The following is a 17,592-nucleotide window of genomic DNA, read 5'->3' as shown; positions in this document are numbered from 1 at the left end:
ATGGCAAGCTGATCTTCCTTTTAATCTGGCCAATAACCAAGTGAGAATGAGACAATGTACGTGTTTAGGAAGAAGGCTCATGCGGTTCTGGAGTGGACTTTCCCATGCTCTCATTCCCAGCCGTCTCCACCGAGGAGCTGTTGTTGTGTAAGACATTCGGGGCGGCCCCGGCAGCCTGCGGGCCTCGTAATCACCCCACGCGGTGTCTGAACAATGTGTTGACTACACAGGACTGAAACTTGGGGAACGGTCGGAACTGCATGCGTTCCCCCTTGCTCCTAGCTGGCTTGCCTCCAGGCAGGGAGTCTTATCCTGGAGAGTCAGGGTCTATAGGATGGCCTCAAAGCTGGGTGAGAAATGGCAAATTCTGGTGTCCTACGGACTGATCGGCAAAGCAACAGTCACTTTGTTAAGACTTTTTGTAGCTTAGAGTCGTGTGCGTGGCATGATGTCTCTGAGCAACTGAAGAAACAGATGGTCCGTGATGTTGAACTGCCCGCACCGCACTGTGAGATAGGCAGGGCAGGGATGATCACCTCCATCCCACCGGGAGGTGGAGGCCCAGCGAAGTGAAGGGACTTACCCAGAGACACACAGCTCGTAAAGGCACCGGAGGGAGAAGTGCTGATCACTCCTCCGACCCTCTGAGGCAATGTGCTTTTCACTCTTGCCACATTGCGGAGTCAGCTGCTTCTCTGCGAGCCAAGCTGTCACTCTGGATTACCAACACGAGGACGTGGGAAAAGGTCTACCTGACTCTTTCATAAACTGGATGGATGTGCCTGGCGAGGAGTTACAGTGAGAGAGCAAAGCAGCGGGCCTTCAGCTGTGAGCTTCACAAGGGTCGGGCCTGTGCCCAGCTTGCCTTGTGCTCCCGCGTTGTGCCAGCTGCTGGCATCATAAACATTTGATGAGGGAAGGAAGGGAAGAGAAGGGGGTGTAGAAGAGGTGGGTGGTGTCTCAGGGCCACCGGTCTGCAGTGCTCTTCCCTGACCAGGTGACAGTGACCACCGGGAACAGCGATAGGACTTTGTGGAATGTGTGTCTTCCAGCCTCATCTTGGTTGCATTTGTTTCCCACCTTTGTTTCCTTTTCTTCATCTTTTTTTTTTTTTGTCCTGTTTTTAATTCACGTGCTGTCGTCGTTGTTGTTTCTATCATTCTTGTTATATTTTAAGCATTGTGATTGGCTTCAAATATTTCGGGGATATTAGTCAACCAAAGAAGCCACAAAAAACAAAACAAAACAAAAAAAACAAAACCAACCTAGAAAAACTAAGAAGTGACTATATAAATGCAGGTAATTGGCAATGAGCATTTCCGTTCTGCCCGCAGCTGCAACCCTGCCCCACCAGCAGAGGATGCAGCCAGTACTAAAACTGCTTGGAGGTTTTCCCTGAGAGTCCTGCTATCCCTCCTCCCTGCGCCTTCCCCAATGCTACCCACATTTGTTTGTTTGTTTGTTTGTTTGTTTGTTTTCATTGCCAGTATAATTTATTAATAGCAGCTGAAGAGATCTGTTGCTTTTTACATTTTTATTGAAGTTCAATTTGCCAACATATAGCATAACACCCAGTGCTCATCCCACCAAGTGCCCCCCTCAGTGCCCATCACCCAGTCACCCCAACCCCCCGCCCACCTCCCTTTCCACTACCCCTCAGTAGTGGTGTTTCTCAGTTAGGTGTTTCTCATGTTTGTCACCCTCACTGATATTTTCACTCATTTTTTCTCCTTTCCCTTTTTTCCCTTTAACTAATTTTTATATTCCTCAAATGAATGAGACCATATAATGTTTGTCCTTTTCCGATTGACTTACTTCACTCAGCATAATACCCTCCAGTTCCATCCATGTCGAAGCAAATGGTGGGTATCTGTCGTTTCTAATGGCTGAGTAATATTCCATTGTATACATAAACCACATCTTCTTTATCCATTCATCTTTCGATGGGCACCGAGGCTCCTTCCACAGTTTGGCTATTGTGGACATTGCTGCTATAAACATCGGGGTGCAGGTGTCCCGGCGTTTCACTGCATCTGTATCTTTGGGGTAAATCCCCAGCAGTGCAATTGCTGGGTCGTAGGGCAGGTCTATTTTTAAGTCTTTGAGGAACCTCCACACAGTTTTCCAGAGTGGCTGCACCAGTTCACATTCCCACCAACAGTGCAAGAGGGTTCCCCTTTCTCCGCATCCTCTCCAACATTTGTTGTTTTCTGTCTTGTTAATTTTCCCCATTCTCACTGGTGTGAGGTGGTATCTCATTGTGGTTTGATGCTTATTCCGAGGCCAGCTTCCTCCTCTTGACCTCCGCCAGCTGATATAGCTTGAGTTTCTTCTAACCTAAGGTGGCGTTTATTGACTGGGGGCTCATGTCCTCTTTCCATGGGGCCCTGGGGTGGGCAAGAGCACGGAGCAGGATAGGTGAGAGTAGGGCAGGTCACATGAAGTCACTGGCCTGCGCTGGGGCCCAGGAGAGGCAGGAGCTGTACCGGCTGATGCTGAGCATGGTGGGGAGCTCCAGGGAAGGCCTCCTAGCTCGTGGCATGAAGCACACACATGGCAGTAGCCACTTATTACCTCTCTCAATTCACAGCCACCACCCGACTCTACTTTGTAAAGGAAGAGATAAATTCAAAACCCCCCAGTGCAGGGCTCCTAAACCATCCCCATCCTCTCAACCTCTTGGCTGCCTGCCCTCTTCTTAAGCCCTCTTCCCTGGGTTTCTAGAGTGTACACCTAACATGATTTCCTCCCAGGTCTCTGCCTACTGCTTCCATTTGTCTCGCTCGGCCTCCTCCTTGGCCGGGTTTTGTTTTTATTCTTGCGTTCTCTGTACATAGAGCCATCACTCTCATGGTCATGTCACAGTCCAGTCACTCGAGCCAGGTTCTAATCTCTTATCTCCAACTGCCTGCAGGTCTGTCTGGATATTCCTTCATCAATCCCACAATTGTTCGTTCAAAGTCCAAGGTCAAGATCTCTTCCCAAAACCTCTTTACATGTGTTCGACTTCTTGGGCAGTGGCACTGCCATTTCCTTCTCAGGCTTAAAGACATACTCATTCACTTTTCATCCTTTCAAATTCATTCACTGAGTTCTGGTGACTTCCCCACGGATTTTATTCCTTCCTCTCCATCCCATGACTGAGTCAGGACCACACCAAACTCATCCTGCAATCGGGTCTGCTTCTCCTGCCATCCACATCCATACCACTCCTGAACAGTATGCTTTTAACACTTGTCATTCTCTGGCCCCAAAAGCATCATGGACCCCCCATTTTTCATTAGAGTACCATGAAGCTCTGACTGACCCCCAGGGGACAATCGGAACAACTGCGGGCACATGGTGCCTGCCCCATCTCATGATCACATGAGCATGCCTCACCTCACCTCTGCATCTCTGCACAATACTGTTTCACAAGAGCGCCTTCTTCCTGCTACCTTGCCTGTTAGAATTACAATTCTTCCTCAAGCTCAGTTCAAAACCCACATCTTCTGCCAGCTTCTTGGATTGTCCTCTTTTCTTGGGCATCTTCCTGTTTTACCACACAGTACAGTCGTATTTACTGTTTCTCTCGGTTCCTTAGTCCCTACATTATAATATTCTTGTCCTTTATTATCTAAAAGGTCATGAAATAGCATGAGATCATCAATATGAAGGCACTGAGGGTGTTTTGGAGGAAAAGGTATAGTGGGAATCTCAGGGGTTACAGTAAAAAAAAAAAAAAAGACCGTGAATATATAGGGCTGATGGCAAATGATCAATGTCTCCGTGTTAGTTTCATCAGTGACATTTGTAACACGGTCTTCTTTTGCCTTTTTGTTGGTACCATAAAGGGATGAGGTTTGAGGAATTTTATGCTTTGAAGAACCATCAAATTTTATCTTATTCTGGATTCCTGTTATTTATAAATTCTACAATGCCACCTTCCAGATGACCTTTCAATGATTCCTCTACGCCCATCCCATTCTTGTTTTCTTCCTGGGGACCCAAGATAACGGACATGGGGTAGATCCACGGGGAGCCCACATCGTCTATCTCAGAGTATATCCCAGCGCCCTGGGCACCACGTGCCCCAGCCTCAGTTTGTTCATCTGAGGGACAAGATATCAGCGGTCAGAGCAGCACATGTCTCCCCAAGTCTTATTCCCTTTGTGGCCAACTAACTCATCAGTTTTTGTTTTGTCTCACTGGACCAGGCCTTGGGTGGAGATTCTAAGGATTGGAAGGAGGGGACATGCAGGTCTGGAGAGTGGAAACCACTCCCCAAAAGCTCTACTCTGAGAACATGGAGAAAGCAAACAAGCTCTGGTTGGTAATACAGCTGCAAAAATAGCGCAGCAGGTTGTCAGCTTTTGACTTCATCTCACCACGGTAAATAAAAAGAAAGCTACTGCCAAGTGCCATCAGCAATGCGAGCTCTGCCGTGTAGCCCACGACTCTCAGGACTAGGCCCTAAACACTACTTTATGTTTTAGCTTTCACAGAGGCTGTTTTGAATGAAAACAGTCATCTCATAGATCTCATACCTGATTGCACTTGTTTGCCACACAAAACTGTATGTATAGACAGATCTTAAATAGTGTCAGAAAACAAGGGCCTTGTTTACTCTGCTGCATTCTGGTAAAATACACTCTCGCAGACTTCTGCTCAGTAACCAGAGAAAACAACACAGCTGAAAAACCCAGCAGCTGAGAGAAGGACCCAAGTGTACTCAGTACGACACAAAGATTTATAAACACAACCACATAATCCCAAGGAGTACACAATATAAATGCTTTATTGCTAGCACAGAGGTTTCTTTTTAAGTAAATTAAAAGAAATAAATCTTCATTTTCACATTCTATATTGCAGTCGAAAAGGTAACTAGCTGGTTAATGGGTATGTTCACTTGGACACAGGCTATAGGAGGAGAGCATGACATTCACATGGAAGGATTCAGAAGCATGGCATCTCTCGAGGCATCGGGCCACTGAATGCACTGTCGTTTGTAGAGAACAGCAAATGGAGCTTCCTTTTAAACATCATGAATAGACGAGACTTATAAATAGAAAACTGGTCTGGTGAGAAAGCAGAAACCCATTACATACAGAAGGCTACCTACGTGCGGTCCATATTCCGTGTACTCTAGGTTATGTTTGGTACTTTTAAATAAATGATCTTCATCTAGGTTACAGACTGGATTGGGTTCAGCAACCGGGAAAAGGGAAGGAGAGGAAGGCGACACTGTCAACAGGTGGATGAGCTGGAGAGTGGAAGAGGAAGTGCGTAGCTGGGGGAGGGGGAGAGGGACTGCTTTGCCAGGAGGGAAAAGCACGCGTGGACGAGGCACAGGGCGTGACGGCTGAGCTCTGGTGGAGCGTGGTCATCGTGGCACGCTGCAGCTCTGCAAATGGAAACGGGAACCTCCGGGCTTGGCCGGATTTTCCAAGGTTACTGCCAGTGGATTTAGGGCACCATAGGCCGGAGTGACACCCAGAGCACTGGGAGTAGCGGTGTAGGTGCAGGGGGGCGGGAGGGAGAGCAGGGGGCAGAAGCAGCCAGTGGAGTCCCTCCGCAGAGACAATTCACTTCATGAGAACTGTCAGCTAGTATTGAAAAAGAACTTATTTTTGCAAGGCCCCCAGCATTACCTTTTACCAAATTCTTGAGCCTCCCCGATTCGTTTTGGGGTTGATTGGTAAGAGAGGCTTTGGAAAAAGATCTTATCAATTTATGAAAAACAACCCGCCCCCCTGCCTTATTCCAGAATCACCCAGAAGGAAGTAAACACACACACACACACACACACCCTAAAACCCAAGAAGCAAGCTCAGAAGCCGTGAGCTGCACGTGACGATCTCTGGATCTCCATCTCCCTGATCTTTCACTCCTGTCTTGTACGGATGTGAGAAAGCCAGACTGGGTCAAGAGGCACCCCAAGGTCTCAGTTCTTGGTACATCTGTAGCGTACCAGCTCCTGGCAGTCTCAGTCTGGTCTGGCTCTAACTAAAACCATTTCATGTTTTGCTTTGAAGAAGTGGATAACATGAAATGGTAATTTGGCTGCAAAACCTTGGAAAATTGTTCCCGGCCCAAACATCTGCCCCAAATGAGCTCAGTTGAGAGATCTCCTTGGACGGGTGGGAGGAGTGGGTGAGTGGGGAGAGGCTGGAAGGGGATAAAGGGAGACAATGGAAAGACGACCTCTCCTCAGGAGGAAAGTTCCTTGGGATAAAAGGAACTGCCCATCACGACGGAAAGGGGGACTGGAGGTACCCGACAGTGACGCCTCCTGCCTCCGTCCCACTCTCCCCAATATTTGGTATCATGAAAGTGATCCCTTACAGAGTGCCAGGAAACCGTGCCCACACGGTCGGCTTTTGTTATGCGATGACGGCCTGGCCTACGTGTCGTTATTTAAATCTTTAAATAAGGACCGAGTATGGACTTTGGATTCCTGAGAGCCGGGCCCCCCAGGGAGAGCAGAGAGGGAGAGTCCTGCGGGCTGGCCTCCACCGTCCTCCTTGGCCTTCTTAGGAGTTCTTCTGGGGGATCTTTACTGTCACCGTCTTCACCTCGGAGTACTCTCGCAAGCCGAACTCCCCCCTGAAAGGCAGAAACAGGCAGGGTCAGGCACCAGGGCCCCGGCAGCCCGGCGTGGCCCTTCAGCACCTACCGGCAGCAGCCCTGGGGGTCCAGGGAGAAACATCTAACGAGTGGCCAGCCCAGCCCCCCTCTGAGGAGCAGAGAGCCATCATGTCACGAGCAGGGACCGGTTCTTTTTTTTTTTTTTTTACCAATTTATTATTATTATTTTTTAATATTTTTTAATTTATTCATGGTGGGGGGGGCAGAGACACAGGCAGGCAGAGGGAGAAACAGGCCCCATGCAGGAAGCCCGACACAGGACTCGATCCTGGGACTCCAGGATCACACCCTGGGCTGAAGGCAGGTGCTAAACTGCTGAGCCACCCAGGCTGCCCAGGATTTTTTTTTTTTAAAGGTTTTATTTATTTTTTCCTGAGAGAGAGAGAGAGGCAGAGACACAGGCAGAGGGAGAAGCAGGCTCCATGCAGGGAGCCCGATGTGGGACTTGATCCCTGGTCTCCAGGATCAGGCCCTGGGCTGAAGGCGGCGCTAAACCGCTGAGCCCCCCCCCCCCACCGGACTGCCCGCAGTGACCGGTTCTTAAAGGCAGAGGCTGATCTGTCTTCACAGCACTGCGCAGGAGGGTGCAGCATTCCCAACCACGCCACTGCGTCTCTACCGCGGGCAGCAAGGGCCCTCGAGGACGATGGGTGCTTTCCTCCTCTCAGACCCACTCCTGCCGCTGGGCGCCCCCCGGAGTGGCTGCATCCCAGTCTCTCCCCTAGACACCTAGTCCACCCGGGATGAAAGAAACAGAGATTTCCAGGCTGCGACGCCCCCTTTTTGTTGCTCTGGATTTCCTTTCACTGGTCCTTAGACTTAACAAATGGAAGTGAAGACCCAAAGGCCTAGCAGGGAAGAGCGCAGATCACCAGCAATGCCTTGAAAACAATCCTGCCATGTGCTGCCCGCAGGGCCCCCTGCACCCCCCCCCCAGTCGGGGGAAAGAGAGAAGAAATCAGAATAACTGACCATAAGGGAAGTAGTGAGCTGGGCGCCCCCAGACACTGGGTAATGGTTTCGAAGGTGGGAGCTGAGCCCCCTGTCTCCATGGGGCCCTCGGGACACTCCATGCCAGGTCTCTGAGCCCTGCCCTCGGGGTGCCGGGGTGGGGCCACGCCTCGTGCCACAGTGTCCTTCTCTTCCCCTCTGTCCTCTTCTCATTTCACATTTTCAGTGCCCTTTTCCGCTTTTCTTTATTTCATCGTAAAATCAATCACATTCTTCTCCTTTTTTCTTTTAAAAACTGAACTTTTTTCCTTTTTTTTAAAAAAAGATTTTATTTATGTATTCATGAGACAGAGAGAGGCAGAGACACGGGCAGAGGGGGAAGCAGGCTCCCTGCGGAGAGCCCGGTGTAGGACTCGACCCCAGGACCCCAGGATCACACCCTGAGCCGAAGGCAGACGCTCAACTGCTGAACCACCCAGGTAGGTGCCCCCGCCTCCATCCTTTTTAAAGTCAGTCCTCAGATGACTGGCTTTTCCTGGCTCTCTCAGTAGGAGGTGCTCCTCACCACGTTCACAGAGCACCTTGTGCGCACCCCTGCCACGGCCGGCCTCTATCTGCGGGAAGGGCTGCCCAAGCCTGTCTCCTCCCAGGGACTTGGGGTTTGCTGCCCCTGCTTTCTGCCCTCACCGAACCCAGTGGGCAGCCTGCAGCATCAAGCTCCAGTGGCACCCGTGGAAGGAAGGAAGAGAGGGGGGCGCTCCTTCCCACACCTCCCCATCCCCAGTTTTAGCCTGTTGATATAGCACCTCTGCCAGGAATGAACAGAAGAACACTTAGAGATATATCTGAACAAGAAAATATTAATAAGGGCTTTTTTTAAAAAAGAGTCACAGATGGGATGCCTGGGGGGGGGCAGTTGGTTAAGCGGCCAACTCTTGGTTTTAGGTAGGTTCCTGGTCTCAGGGTCGTGAGATGGAGACTCGGGTCGCTCTCTGTGCTCAGCATGGAGTCTGCTTGGGAATCTCTCCTCCTGTGCCCCTCCTCTGCTCTCTAAAAAAATAAATAAATCTTGGGCAGCCCGGGTGGCTCAGCGATTTGGCGTCACCTTCAGCCCAGCACGTGATCCTGGAGACCCGGGATTGAGTCCCACGTCGGGCTCCCTACATGGAGCCTGCTTCTCCCCCTGCCTGTGTCTCTGCCTCTCTCTCTCTCTCTCTCTCTCTCTCTCTCTCTGTGTCTCTCATGAATAAATAAGACCTTTAAAAAAAACTTTAAAAAAGGAGTCATGTATGAAAGATACTGTAACTGGTCTTTACAATCAAGACCTGCTGTAAATGATTCATTCTTCCTTCCAGAAACCCCCTGCCTTGCACAAGGCTCCAGTCACTTTGCCAGCAGCAGCAGCACCTCTGAGCACCGAGGTCACCTGAGTCGTTGCGCCTGTGCCCTCCCCACCAGGATAGGAGAGGCAGCTTCAGAGGGACCAGGGGACCTGTGCTCTTCTCTCATCTGTGACGACCACCGTTCTTGCTCACGGGAATGAGAATAAATATGGGATTGTCCCACTCAGTATCAGCTTCCCTCATGAGCTCCTTCCAGGCCCTGAGTCTTTATTACCAGCTCAGCTTTGGCTCTCTCGGGACTTCTTCCTGCCCTTGGGCAATTCTCAATGTGCCTCTTCATCATGGACATCATCTGCCTCCTGTTTGAAGTGAGGTCACTCCCTTCTTTTTTCCCAGCTTGTGCACGCACATGGGGCAGACCCCAAATCATTTCCTCCCACTCAGATCTCTAAGTCGGTTGTGAGAAGTGTAAGGAAGCCTTCAGAGTCAGAGTGTGGTGGCATGGTGGCTTTCAGGTGGGACGACAGGGTCCCCTAATCCCTGGGTGCAATGGGAAATCATCGAGGACTGGAGGAGCTCCTCCCCTGGGTCCCGGGCAGCCCTGTGCCACCACGGTGCTCCGAGGATGAGGAGTGGACTCAGGTCTGCCACAGAAACAACCCTGGGGCTGGGGGGCAACAGGCAGGAATGTCGGCTCAGCTCTGCCACTAGCTGGCTGTGTGGCTCCAGGCGGGCCACCCCGTCCCCTTGGCACCCGGTCATGTCTCAGGCTTATGGAAACACAAGGATCACCCTTGGAGCTTGCTTACATTGTGGATTCCTGACCATCCCCACCAAAGACTCTGTCCCAGTAGGTCTGGGGAAGAGCCCAGGAGATTATGATGCAGGTGGTTATTTGGGCCACCCTTTGAGAAGCGCTGCTGGAAAGTCTCCGAAGGCCCCACATTCAGATTCCTCAGCTATTTCGCCATCTCGTTCCGGGGGCTTTCTCTCAAATCTAACTTAATCCGGTTAAATTCCACAGTTATGGAAGAACAGCACTACAGTGCAAAAGCATACACACTGCTCTTGCTGCACCTCGATCTCTTGGTCCGGTTACCTCCACAGCCCCACAGTGCACCCGGGCAGACGCACGCTCCGACGCCTGTATTCCCGCTTCTGAGCCAGACTGGCTTATATTCCCTACCATGAACCAAACCTGGCATACCTACAAGTAAGGTAAGATGTTAGATTTGGGGGTCTCTGAGCCAGCTATTTTAGAAAATCACTCCTAAAACAAAGAGGGATTTCTACGTAGGATGTATACATCCCTGCTCTTTTCTTTGCCTTACAGCAACATTTCTCAGAGCGAGGTCTCCAGACCACCTGCACCAGAATCATTCCAGAAGCTTGTTAGTAGCATAGATCCTCAGTCTTAGCCCAGATTTACTAAAGCAAAATCTCTGAGAATTGGTCCCCAGATAAGCAGTCTCAGCAAGCCCCTTCGCCCAGACTGCAATGTGACTTTCTGTGCACATGCATGCATGTATGTATCTATGGGCACACATGCATGCAGACATGCAAACTTGGGAAGCCCTTATTTAGAATATCCTAATAAGCTTCTCATCTTCAAGCCCTGCGTCCATAATTTTTAAAATGCTGAGGTCCACAGTTTTCTTCCCATGCTCCCAGTTTGTGACATGTATTTACAGCTTGGCTCGGGGAAGCTTAAAAGAGGAGTAAGGGAGGGGGCAGGGAGAGTGAAACAGGGGGAACTGGCTGAAGGGCGGGCCTGAGGTGAACAAGTCCCCTCTGAGACCCTGGGAATCAGAGATGGGCCCATCAGGTAATCTGCAGAGGGCAGCCTCAGGGGCTCCCACAGCCCACCTGTCCACACCCACCTTGGAGCTTGTTTGCACAAAGGGCTACTTCTCGTCTCTATGCCTCCGAGAGATGGGCAAAGGAGTGCCAGGGACCAGAGCCACATGGGGTTTGTGAGGCCATGAGATGAACAATACTGTCCAAAGGAAGGTAAGAGGAATTTCTGGGATGGCCGTGAGAAGGAAGAGTGGGGAACCAGGATAGGGAAGGTTTTTTTATTTGAAGACTTTGAGACCATTCTAAGTCATTTAAGGAAGAAAAAACATGTTTTGGGAGCAAGTAGGGACAAAGAACCATATCGTTTAGACAAGATGAAGTGAGTCTCATCAAAGAGAACTGTTATTTTTTAACTGTACTGGGAAGGCCAAATGACTATGGTACCAACGAGGTAAGTTGAGAAAGGCTGCTTTTCAGTCTCTTGGGCCACTGCTCTCCATATGGGCCTGACATAGTCAAACTATCTCCTGGGCCATTCCAGGCAAGGGTAAGGTTTCTAATGGGAAGAGACTGGACCTGGACAATGTCACAAGCCTGAATCCTGTCCATGCTGAGGGTCCAGGGCTAGCCTGGGACAAACTCTATCAACCAGCAATTATTGATTATATTTTATGCCCATGATTCACCCTCTTAATGATCTGTAATTAAGCAGTCAGTGTGAGCAGCATTCCCAGAGCCAGTGATTGTCCTAACATTTCAGAGACCAGGAAAGCACACAGAATACCAAGATAAATGCATCTTGAAAGGTGGAAACAGAAAGTTAAGGCCATATGCAAGTGAAGAAGAGATACTCGGAGCACACAAAGACTTCATGAAAGCTGAAAAAATACTAATAACTGAGCAAATGACTGGTTCTGGGTTCTGGCTGTAAAGCAAGTGGGAAACACTGAAAGGCCAGAAGCAAGAGCGATTTCTTCCTGGCATTCCCAGGGACTGAGTGGAAGTTGATGATACAAGCTGAAATTCAGGAAAAATTCTGCCACACTTCCAAAGTAAGACATTTATTAAGAAAAAGAAGGATCACCTACGTAACAGTCACCTACTTGACCACCAGTGATGATGGCAGCTAACATTTCTTGAGGTTTGCCAGACACTGCTGGATATCTGGTAAATCCTACCACTTTATTCTCATCGCAACCTTTTGGGGTAGGTACTATAAATATTCCCATATTAGAGATGAGAAAACAGAGGCTTAGTGAGATTAAGTAAATTGTCTAAGGTTGCACAGGTATTAAGCAATAGAGCCAGGATATATATCTTTAGCAATGTGATTCTAGAAACTCTGCTCTTAGCTTACAGCTATGCTTAACTTACAGTTTAATGGCTAAGAGCTAGAAATTACCAGCTGAAGTATCTGAATCGTATGTAAATCCTCTGTGCCGGTCTTAGGGGTTCACTGTACTTTGTCCCAACACCATAATTATTTCTCCCACAATACCTCTACTCACTCTTCCCCACTCCTACCTTGCTTTTCCCACCAACCCTGCAAATTATTCCTCTCCATATACCCCAATGTTGCTCTCCGTTAAAGGTCAATTCAAATCCCTATATTTGGTCCTACCTAAAGGCTTTCCAGGCTTCTATAGTCCACAATGATCTCCCCTATCCCTGAACTCCTTTATGACTTCACGGTCTTCCCTGGAATTCTCCTGACTCTTTTAATGTTGTATATTTCATTTATCCAGCAAAATGTCAAGTGTTTTGACGAGCCACATCCTCCCCCATGAGCCAAGCACTCAATACTACAGCAACAGCAGACTGACCATGAACTGGCACTGGCTCATGCAAGGATACATTCAATAACGGCGGAGTGAACAGACATGAGGATGTTTCCTCTTGTGAGTCACAGGATTTAAGAAACATGGAACCAGGCTCCTTTGAAGAGGAAGGAAAATGGTGAGGTCTTTGTTTTTTCTTTTTGTTTTGTTTTTGAGAAAGAGTGAGTGTGTGAGCTGGGGCAGAAGGGGCGGAGGGTAGGAAGAGCAGAGGAAGAGGGAGAGAGAGAGAATCTCAAGCAGAATCCACGCTCAGCTCAGAACCCAATACAGGGCTCGATCTGACAACTCTGAGATCATGATGTGGGCTGAGTCAGACACTTAACTGAATGGACCACCCAGGCACCCCAGGGGGAAATTAAAAAAAAATTATTATGGGGAGGGACGTGTCAGTTCAGGAAGACCCTGGCTGACCTGGGTCAGCCTCTGAATGTCACTCAAAAAATCCATTTATATATGAAGGCTGCAAATAAAATCCCCTTGAGTGTAATTTACCTCCACTACTATCCCATTTTCCAGGTCCTCTGCCTCTCAGGACTCTTCCCAGCTCTGATCTCTTCCTTGAAGAGTCCGTGCACCTGGCCCCACTGCTTCCTTGGCTGGATATCACAGGAGTCACTGAAACTGACATTCAAACTCCACATCGGCCACTTACTGGCTGTGTGACCTGGGCAAACTGCTTAGCTAGTGTAAGCCTCAGTTCCCCACCCGAACCACGGTGGGTGGGAAGGTAAGTATATCTATCCCACTCCGTCGTCGTGACAATCAAATGAGATGTCAGGAAATAAGCTAACATAAAGCCATACACAGAGCAGGCATTTAATGGTATCTATCATTGTTACTGTGAAATCCTTGGGGCAGGTCTTCTTCCTCTAGTCTTTGCCAGGACATCCTCTACTGGCCAGGGATCTCTGCCTTAAAACCTCCGGGATCTCCTCAGCTCCCATGGAATGTCTAAGCCCTCTGAGACTGAGTTTAAAACCACCTTCCCACTTGTGCCTTCGGCAAGTCACCCCAGCCATCCTACATCCAAAACCCTGTGGTCCCAGCTTCAGACAAACTACCGGAGCAGAGCGGGGGACAAAAGTGAGGGGCTTGGGAAGTCAATGGTAACCAATATTCAGCCCAAAAGCAGCAGGAATGGTGGGGGAATAAGGCGTGTTCTAGAGCTCACAGCTGCAGCAATTTCGCTATGGGGGAATGAGAATAAGCAAGAAATCCTGATTTTACGGAAAGCCTCTTCATTTTTGAATGTCAGTTAAGGATTTTAAAATGTTGTGAGGCAAAACGAAAAGTTTCTGCAGGCCAGATTTGTCCTTGGGCTGGCAGTGGGTGACCTATGTTTGAAACACCAAACTCGGGATCCCTGGGTGGTGCAGCGGTTTGGCGCCTGCCTTTGGCCCAGGGCGCGATCCTGGAGACCCGGGATTGAATCCCACATCGGGCTCCCGGTGCATGGAGCCTGCTTCTCCCTCTGCCTGTGTCTCTGCCTCTCTCTCTCTCTCTGTGACTATCATAAATAAATAAAAATTAAAAAAAAAAGAAACACCAAACTCCCTGATGTTCTGTATTTGCTGTGCCTTCATGCCTTTGTTCCTGCGACTCCCTCTACATAGAAGGACTGCCCCCCAAACACTGAAACGGTATTTGCTCTGTGAAGTCTTTTCTGACCCCATCAGGCAAAATCAATGGATTGTTTCCTCTGTACTTGCAAGATGTCTGGCACATTTCCATCAAGAAAGTAGCCCTGATTATATGAACTAGATGGTATATTAATTTTTAGCCATCCCCATGTAAGAGAAGGGACTTGTGTGTTATTGACCTTTGTGATATGGAGTGCAGTGCTTCGTTTATAAGAAGTGTGCACTCAACAAAATGTTTGTTTAGTGAATGGATGAGAGTAAGAGAATTAAACAATTGTTTGCAAACTCCTCTAGGCTGATATTTGCGCAATTCCTGTTTCTCTGCAGGCGCCACCAACTTTGACCACTTACATTTCTCTCCCATTTCCAGACATCTTGAATCCCCCAAAGGGGCTCTGGGCATTTAAGGCATTGTAACAATTGATCCTAAGAGAAGGAAACATAGTACCGTTAGTATGAATCTGCTTGCTTAGAAGTAGTTATTTATATAATTACTATGTATAGTTAAATATATATGCCACAGCATAATATTTCTTTTAAAAGTTTTATTTTTTAATTTCCTTTTTTTGCATATGAAATATTTATAATTTAAAATTTGCTGCGATTTCCTGACCTAGCTGGTAAGGAGTGTATATCCCTTCTCAGGGTGAAGGCTGGTTGCCTTCCTTCTTTCCCTCCCCCTGGGAGGATATGCTTATTTCACCCACATTCCAGAGATTATGAGGCCCCTACGCCCCTATGCTACCAATGGCTTGCATTATGGCCAGAGCCATGAGGCTGACTCTGCTCTTACCAAACAGTCCCAGCTTGCATTGCAGAAGACACTGTGAGGGCCTTGTTGATGTCGTTAGTGAAGACGGCTGCTACAAGTCCAAAGTCTGAGTTATTGGCTCTTTCGATAACTTCATCCATAGTCTTAAACCTCAGAATTTCCTGAACAGGGCCAAAGATCTGCAACAAAATCATGTGACCCAACATGGGGTTGCTCTGCCATCCTTTACTTACTTGCTTTCTGCATTTCAAAGCAAGTTTGCTCTGCCTTCATTATTTAAATGACATTTAAGTTGTAGCAACACAGAACTGTAAAATATCTCAAACTGGCCAGACGGGATTACACAGGAGTCTAACCTTAGGGTTCATTTAACGCCCTTCTCCACTACCCTCCCTGACAACGCTGCCTTCTCTGTGATTCCCCAGACACTGCTCCAGAACTCAGGACCACTGCTCTAGACTGCTGGCTGGTGTGTTCCTGGTCCCTCTCTCGCACAAACGTGAGGCTGCTTGGATGCTTTCTTCTTCTGATGAACAACTTAGTAACCCACGGTTGAAGGAACTGAACTGTCGCCAGCACATCGCTAGGGCGAATGATGGGCTATTATGATTGTCCTCTCAGCTAATAATAATTGCAATCGTATAGCATGTCACCCAGCCTCCATCTAGCTTGTTTGCCTTCTGATTTAACATTTTCTTGAAAACAGGATTTTCACAGCCATGTTTAGTGCTGTTACAGAATGTATATAAAATATAAAGAGCCCAAACCATAATATCATCTGCAGGAAACGCTCTGGAAGCTGTCCCAAGAAAGGTGTGGCTTTTGTTAGATCCCCATTTTTGATACCTCCTCCTTGGCAATGCGCATATCATCGGTGACGTTGGAAAACACTGTGGGCTCGATGAAAAACCCCTTTCGGCCCAGGCCTTTGCCGCCACATTCCAGCTTGGCACCCTCAGCCACACCACTCTGGATGAGTTCCAGGATCTTGTTGTACTGTTTCTTATCAATCTACAAAAGAAATTTTCTAATGACTCTGTGTAAAGTCTTCTATGAAAACAGAAATGTGTACTCAAGGATCTCTCACTTGTGATTTTTTTCAAAGCTCCTTTATATCTAATTTGGTTATGTGGAACTGCTGCCATTTAGCCATTTTTTTTCAGGGGAAAAAATGGTGACTTTGTATAGGTCAACCTAATGTATTGAGAATTCCAATAAATGTACTGCCCTGATGATCCTGCCAAATCAGAAGTACCAGATGAGGATTTAGATGATGTTTCTAAATGATGGAGAAACTGGCTAATTGATTATTTGCAGCTTCTAAATGGGGAAAGACTGACTACTATAACCAAATGAACAGTTCAACATGTACTGATACTAAAAAAATGAAAACAATAGGTAAACTATATGGTGCTCCAAATCCTATTGGGGTCTATTTTTAATGGAGCTCCTATTACACATTTAGAGGAAAAGGTTAAGTAGAAAAAGCAAGGACTAACTTCCTATTCCATAAAATAAGGTTAGTCTTGCCCTCCACCAAGTCATAGTCATCACTCCATTATTATGGTAAATACAAAAACCTAAATTCATTTGAGTTTGAATTGCTCCACTAGAACATCAATCCTCTTTCAAATGGTCCCCAAACCTAGATGTTGTTTCTTATCAGGAAGACCCATATACTAGAGATCCAGATGCAATCTGATCCAAATATCCTTTAACTGTAGATAGATCTACAGTTTAAAATTAAACCAGAACTCTACCTGGAAATATGCTTTGATGACTGTGGAGAACCTGCAGAGCCAAACAGTATGGACTGCGGGGACTTATGGGGCTCTCCCCACCCCATCGCAAGAAGCATTCAGGGTAAGAGATAACCACACAGCAGAGGGGTAAGTAGACAGCCCTCTAGTTCCTACACATTCACAAGCCACAAGTGACCTCCCCAAAGTAGGTCAGGTTGGCAGAGAGATTCCTGAGCTACTGATGAAAGAGTAAAGGGCTCTGAGAAAGGCAGATAGTCGCTCTCCATGACTGTGGCATCTGTAGGGATGTCTTGAAGGCCAGTGGTTAGGCCCGGGACTGGGGTCTCAGGCTAACATCCATTTTGTCATGCTCAGGACTTTCTTTAGAGCTAAGAGACTCCAGTTTACCCCCAAAGTTCAAAGTATCCTTGAGGCAATCTTAGTCCCTTGACGTTTCAGAGAGAAAGTTTAGAAAGGGCAAGGGAAGCATTAGGATAAGCAATGCCTCCCCAGTGACGTTTCTAGTCATGAAGACGGGGTGGAAGAGTAAGCAGGGAGTGGAGAAAGAAGTTGTTTCTGGGGTCCCACTAGAGTGCCCGGTGCTCGCCAGGGATTAAGAAAAGAAGGGAATGTTTATGATTTCTCTACCTGGGGTCCCTGCTCAGTGGTGGGATCAAAGGGACTCCCCACTATGCGCCTCTTGGCCCGCTCCACACTTCTTCTGACAAACTCCTCATAGATGGACTCCTCCACAAAGATGCGAGACCCCGCAGTGCAGCACTGGCCTTGGTTGAAGAACACCCCCTGGTGAGCCTGCTCCACAGCGTAGTCCACTGCAAGAGGAAACAGCCGCGTCCTCAGCTCTAGTTCACCTGCAGAGGG

At 48.1% G+C, this 17,592-nt stretch overlaps 1 protein-coding gene across 1 annotated transcript in view; it reads right to left on the bottom strand.

Moving 5' to 3' along the window:
• Positions 1-4,789: 4,789 nt before the first annotated feature.
• ALDH1A2 (aldehyde dehydrogenase 1 family member A2) overlaps positions 4,790-17,592 on the bottom strand; it is a 93,062-nt gene continuing 80,259 nt past the window's right edge. The window contains exons 9-13 of the mRNA XM_055319972.1: positions 17,359-17,543; positions 15,815-15,979; positions 14,990-15,147; positions 14,548-14,622; positions 4,790-6,585 (exon numbers count right to left, since the gene is read on the bottom strand). Coding sequence (XP_055175947.1) covers positions 6,513-6,585; positions 14,548-14,622; positions 14,990-15,147; positions 15,815-15,979; positions 17,359-17,543 — 656 coding nt within the window. The 3' untranslated portion in view covers positions 4,790-6,512. The remainder of the gene's footprint in view (positions 6,586-14,547; positions 14,623-14,989; positions 15,148-15,814; positions 15,980-17,358; positions 17,544-17,592) is intronic.

The sequence above is a fragment of the Nyctereutes procyonoides genome, unplaced genomic scaffold, assembly GCF_905146905.1.
Source record: "Nyctereutes procyonoides isolate TBG_1078 unplaced genomic scaffold, NYPRO_anot_genome, whole genome shotgun sequence".
In the NCBI taxonomy this organism is placed as follows: Eukaryota; Metazoa; Chordata; class Mammalia; order Carnivora; family Canidae; genus Nyctereutes; species Nyctereutes procyonoides.
This window is presented reverse-complemented; position numbering and strand designations above follow the sequence as displayed.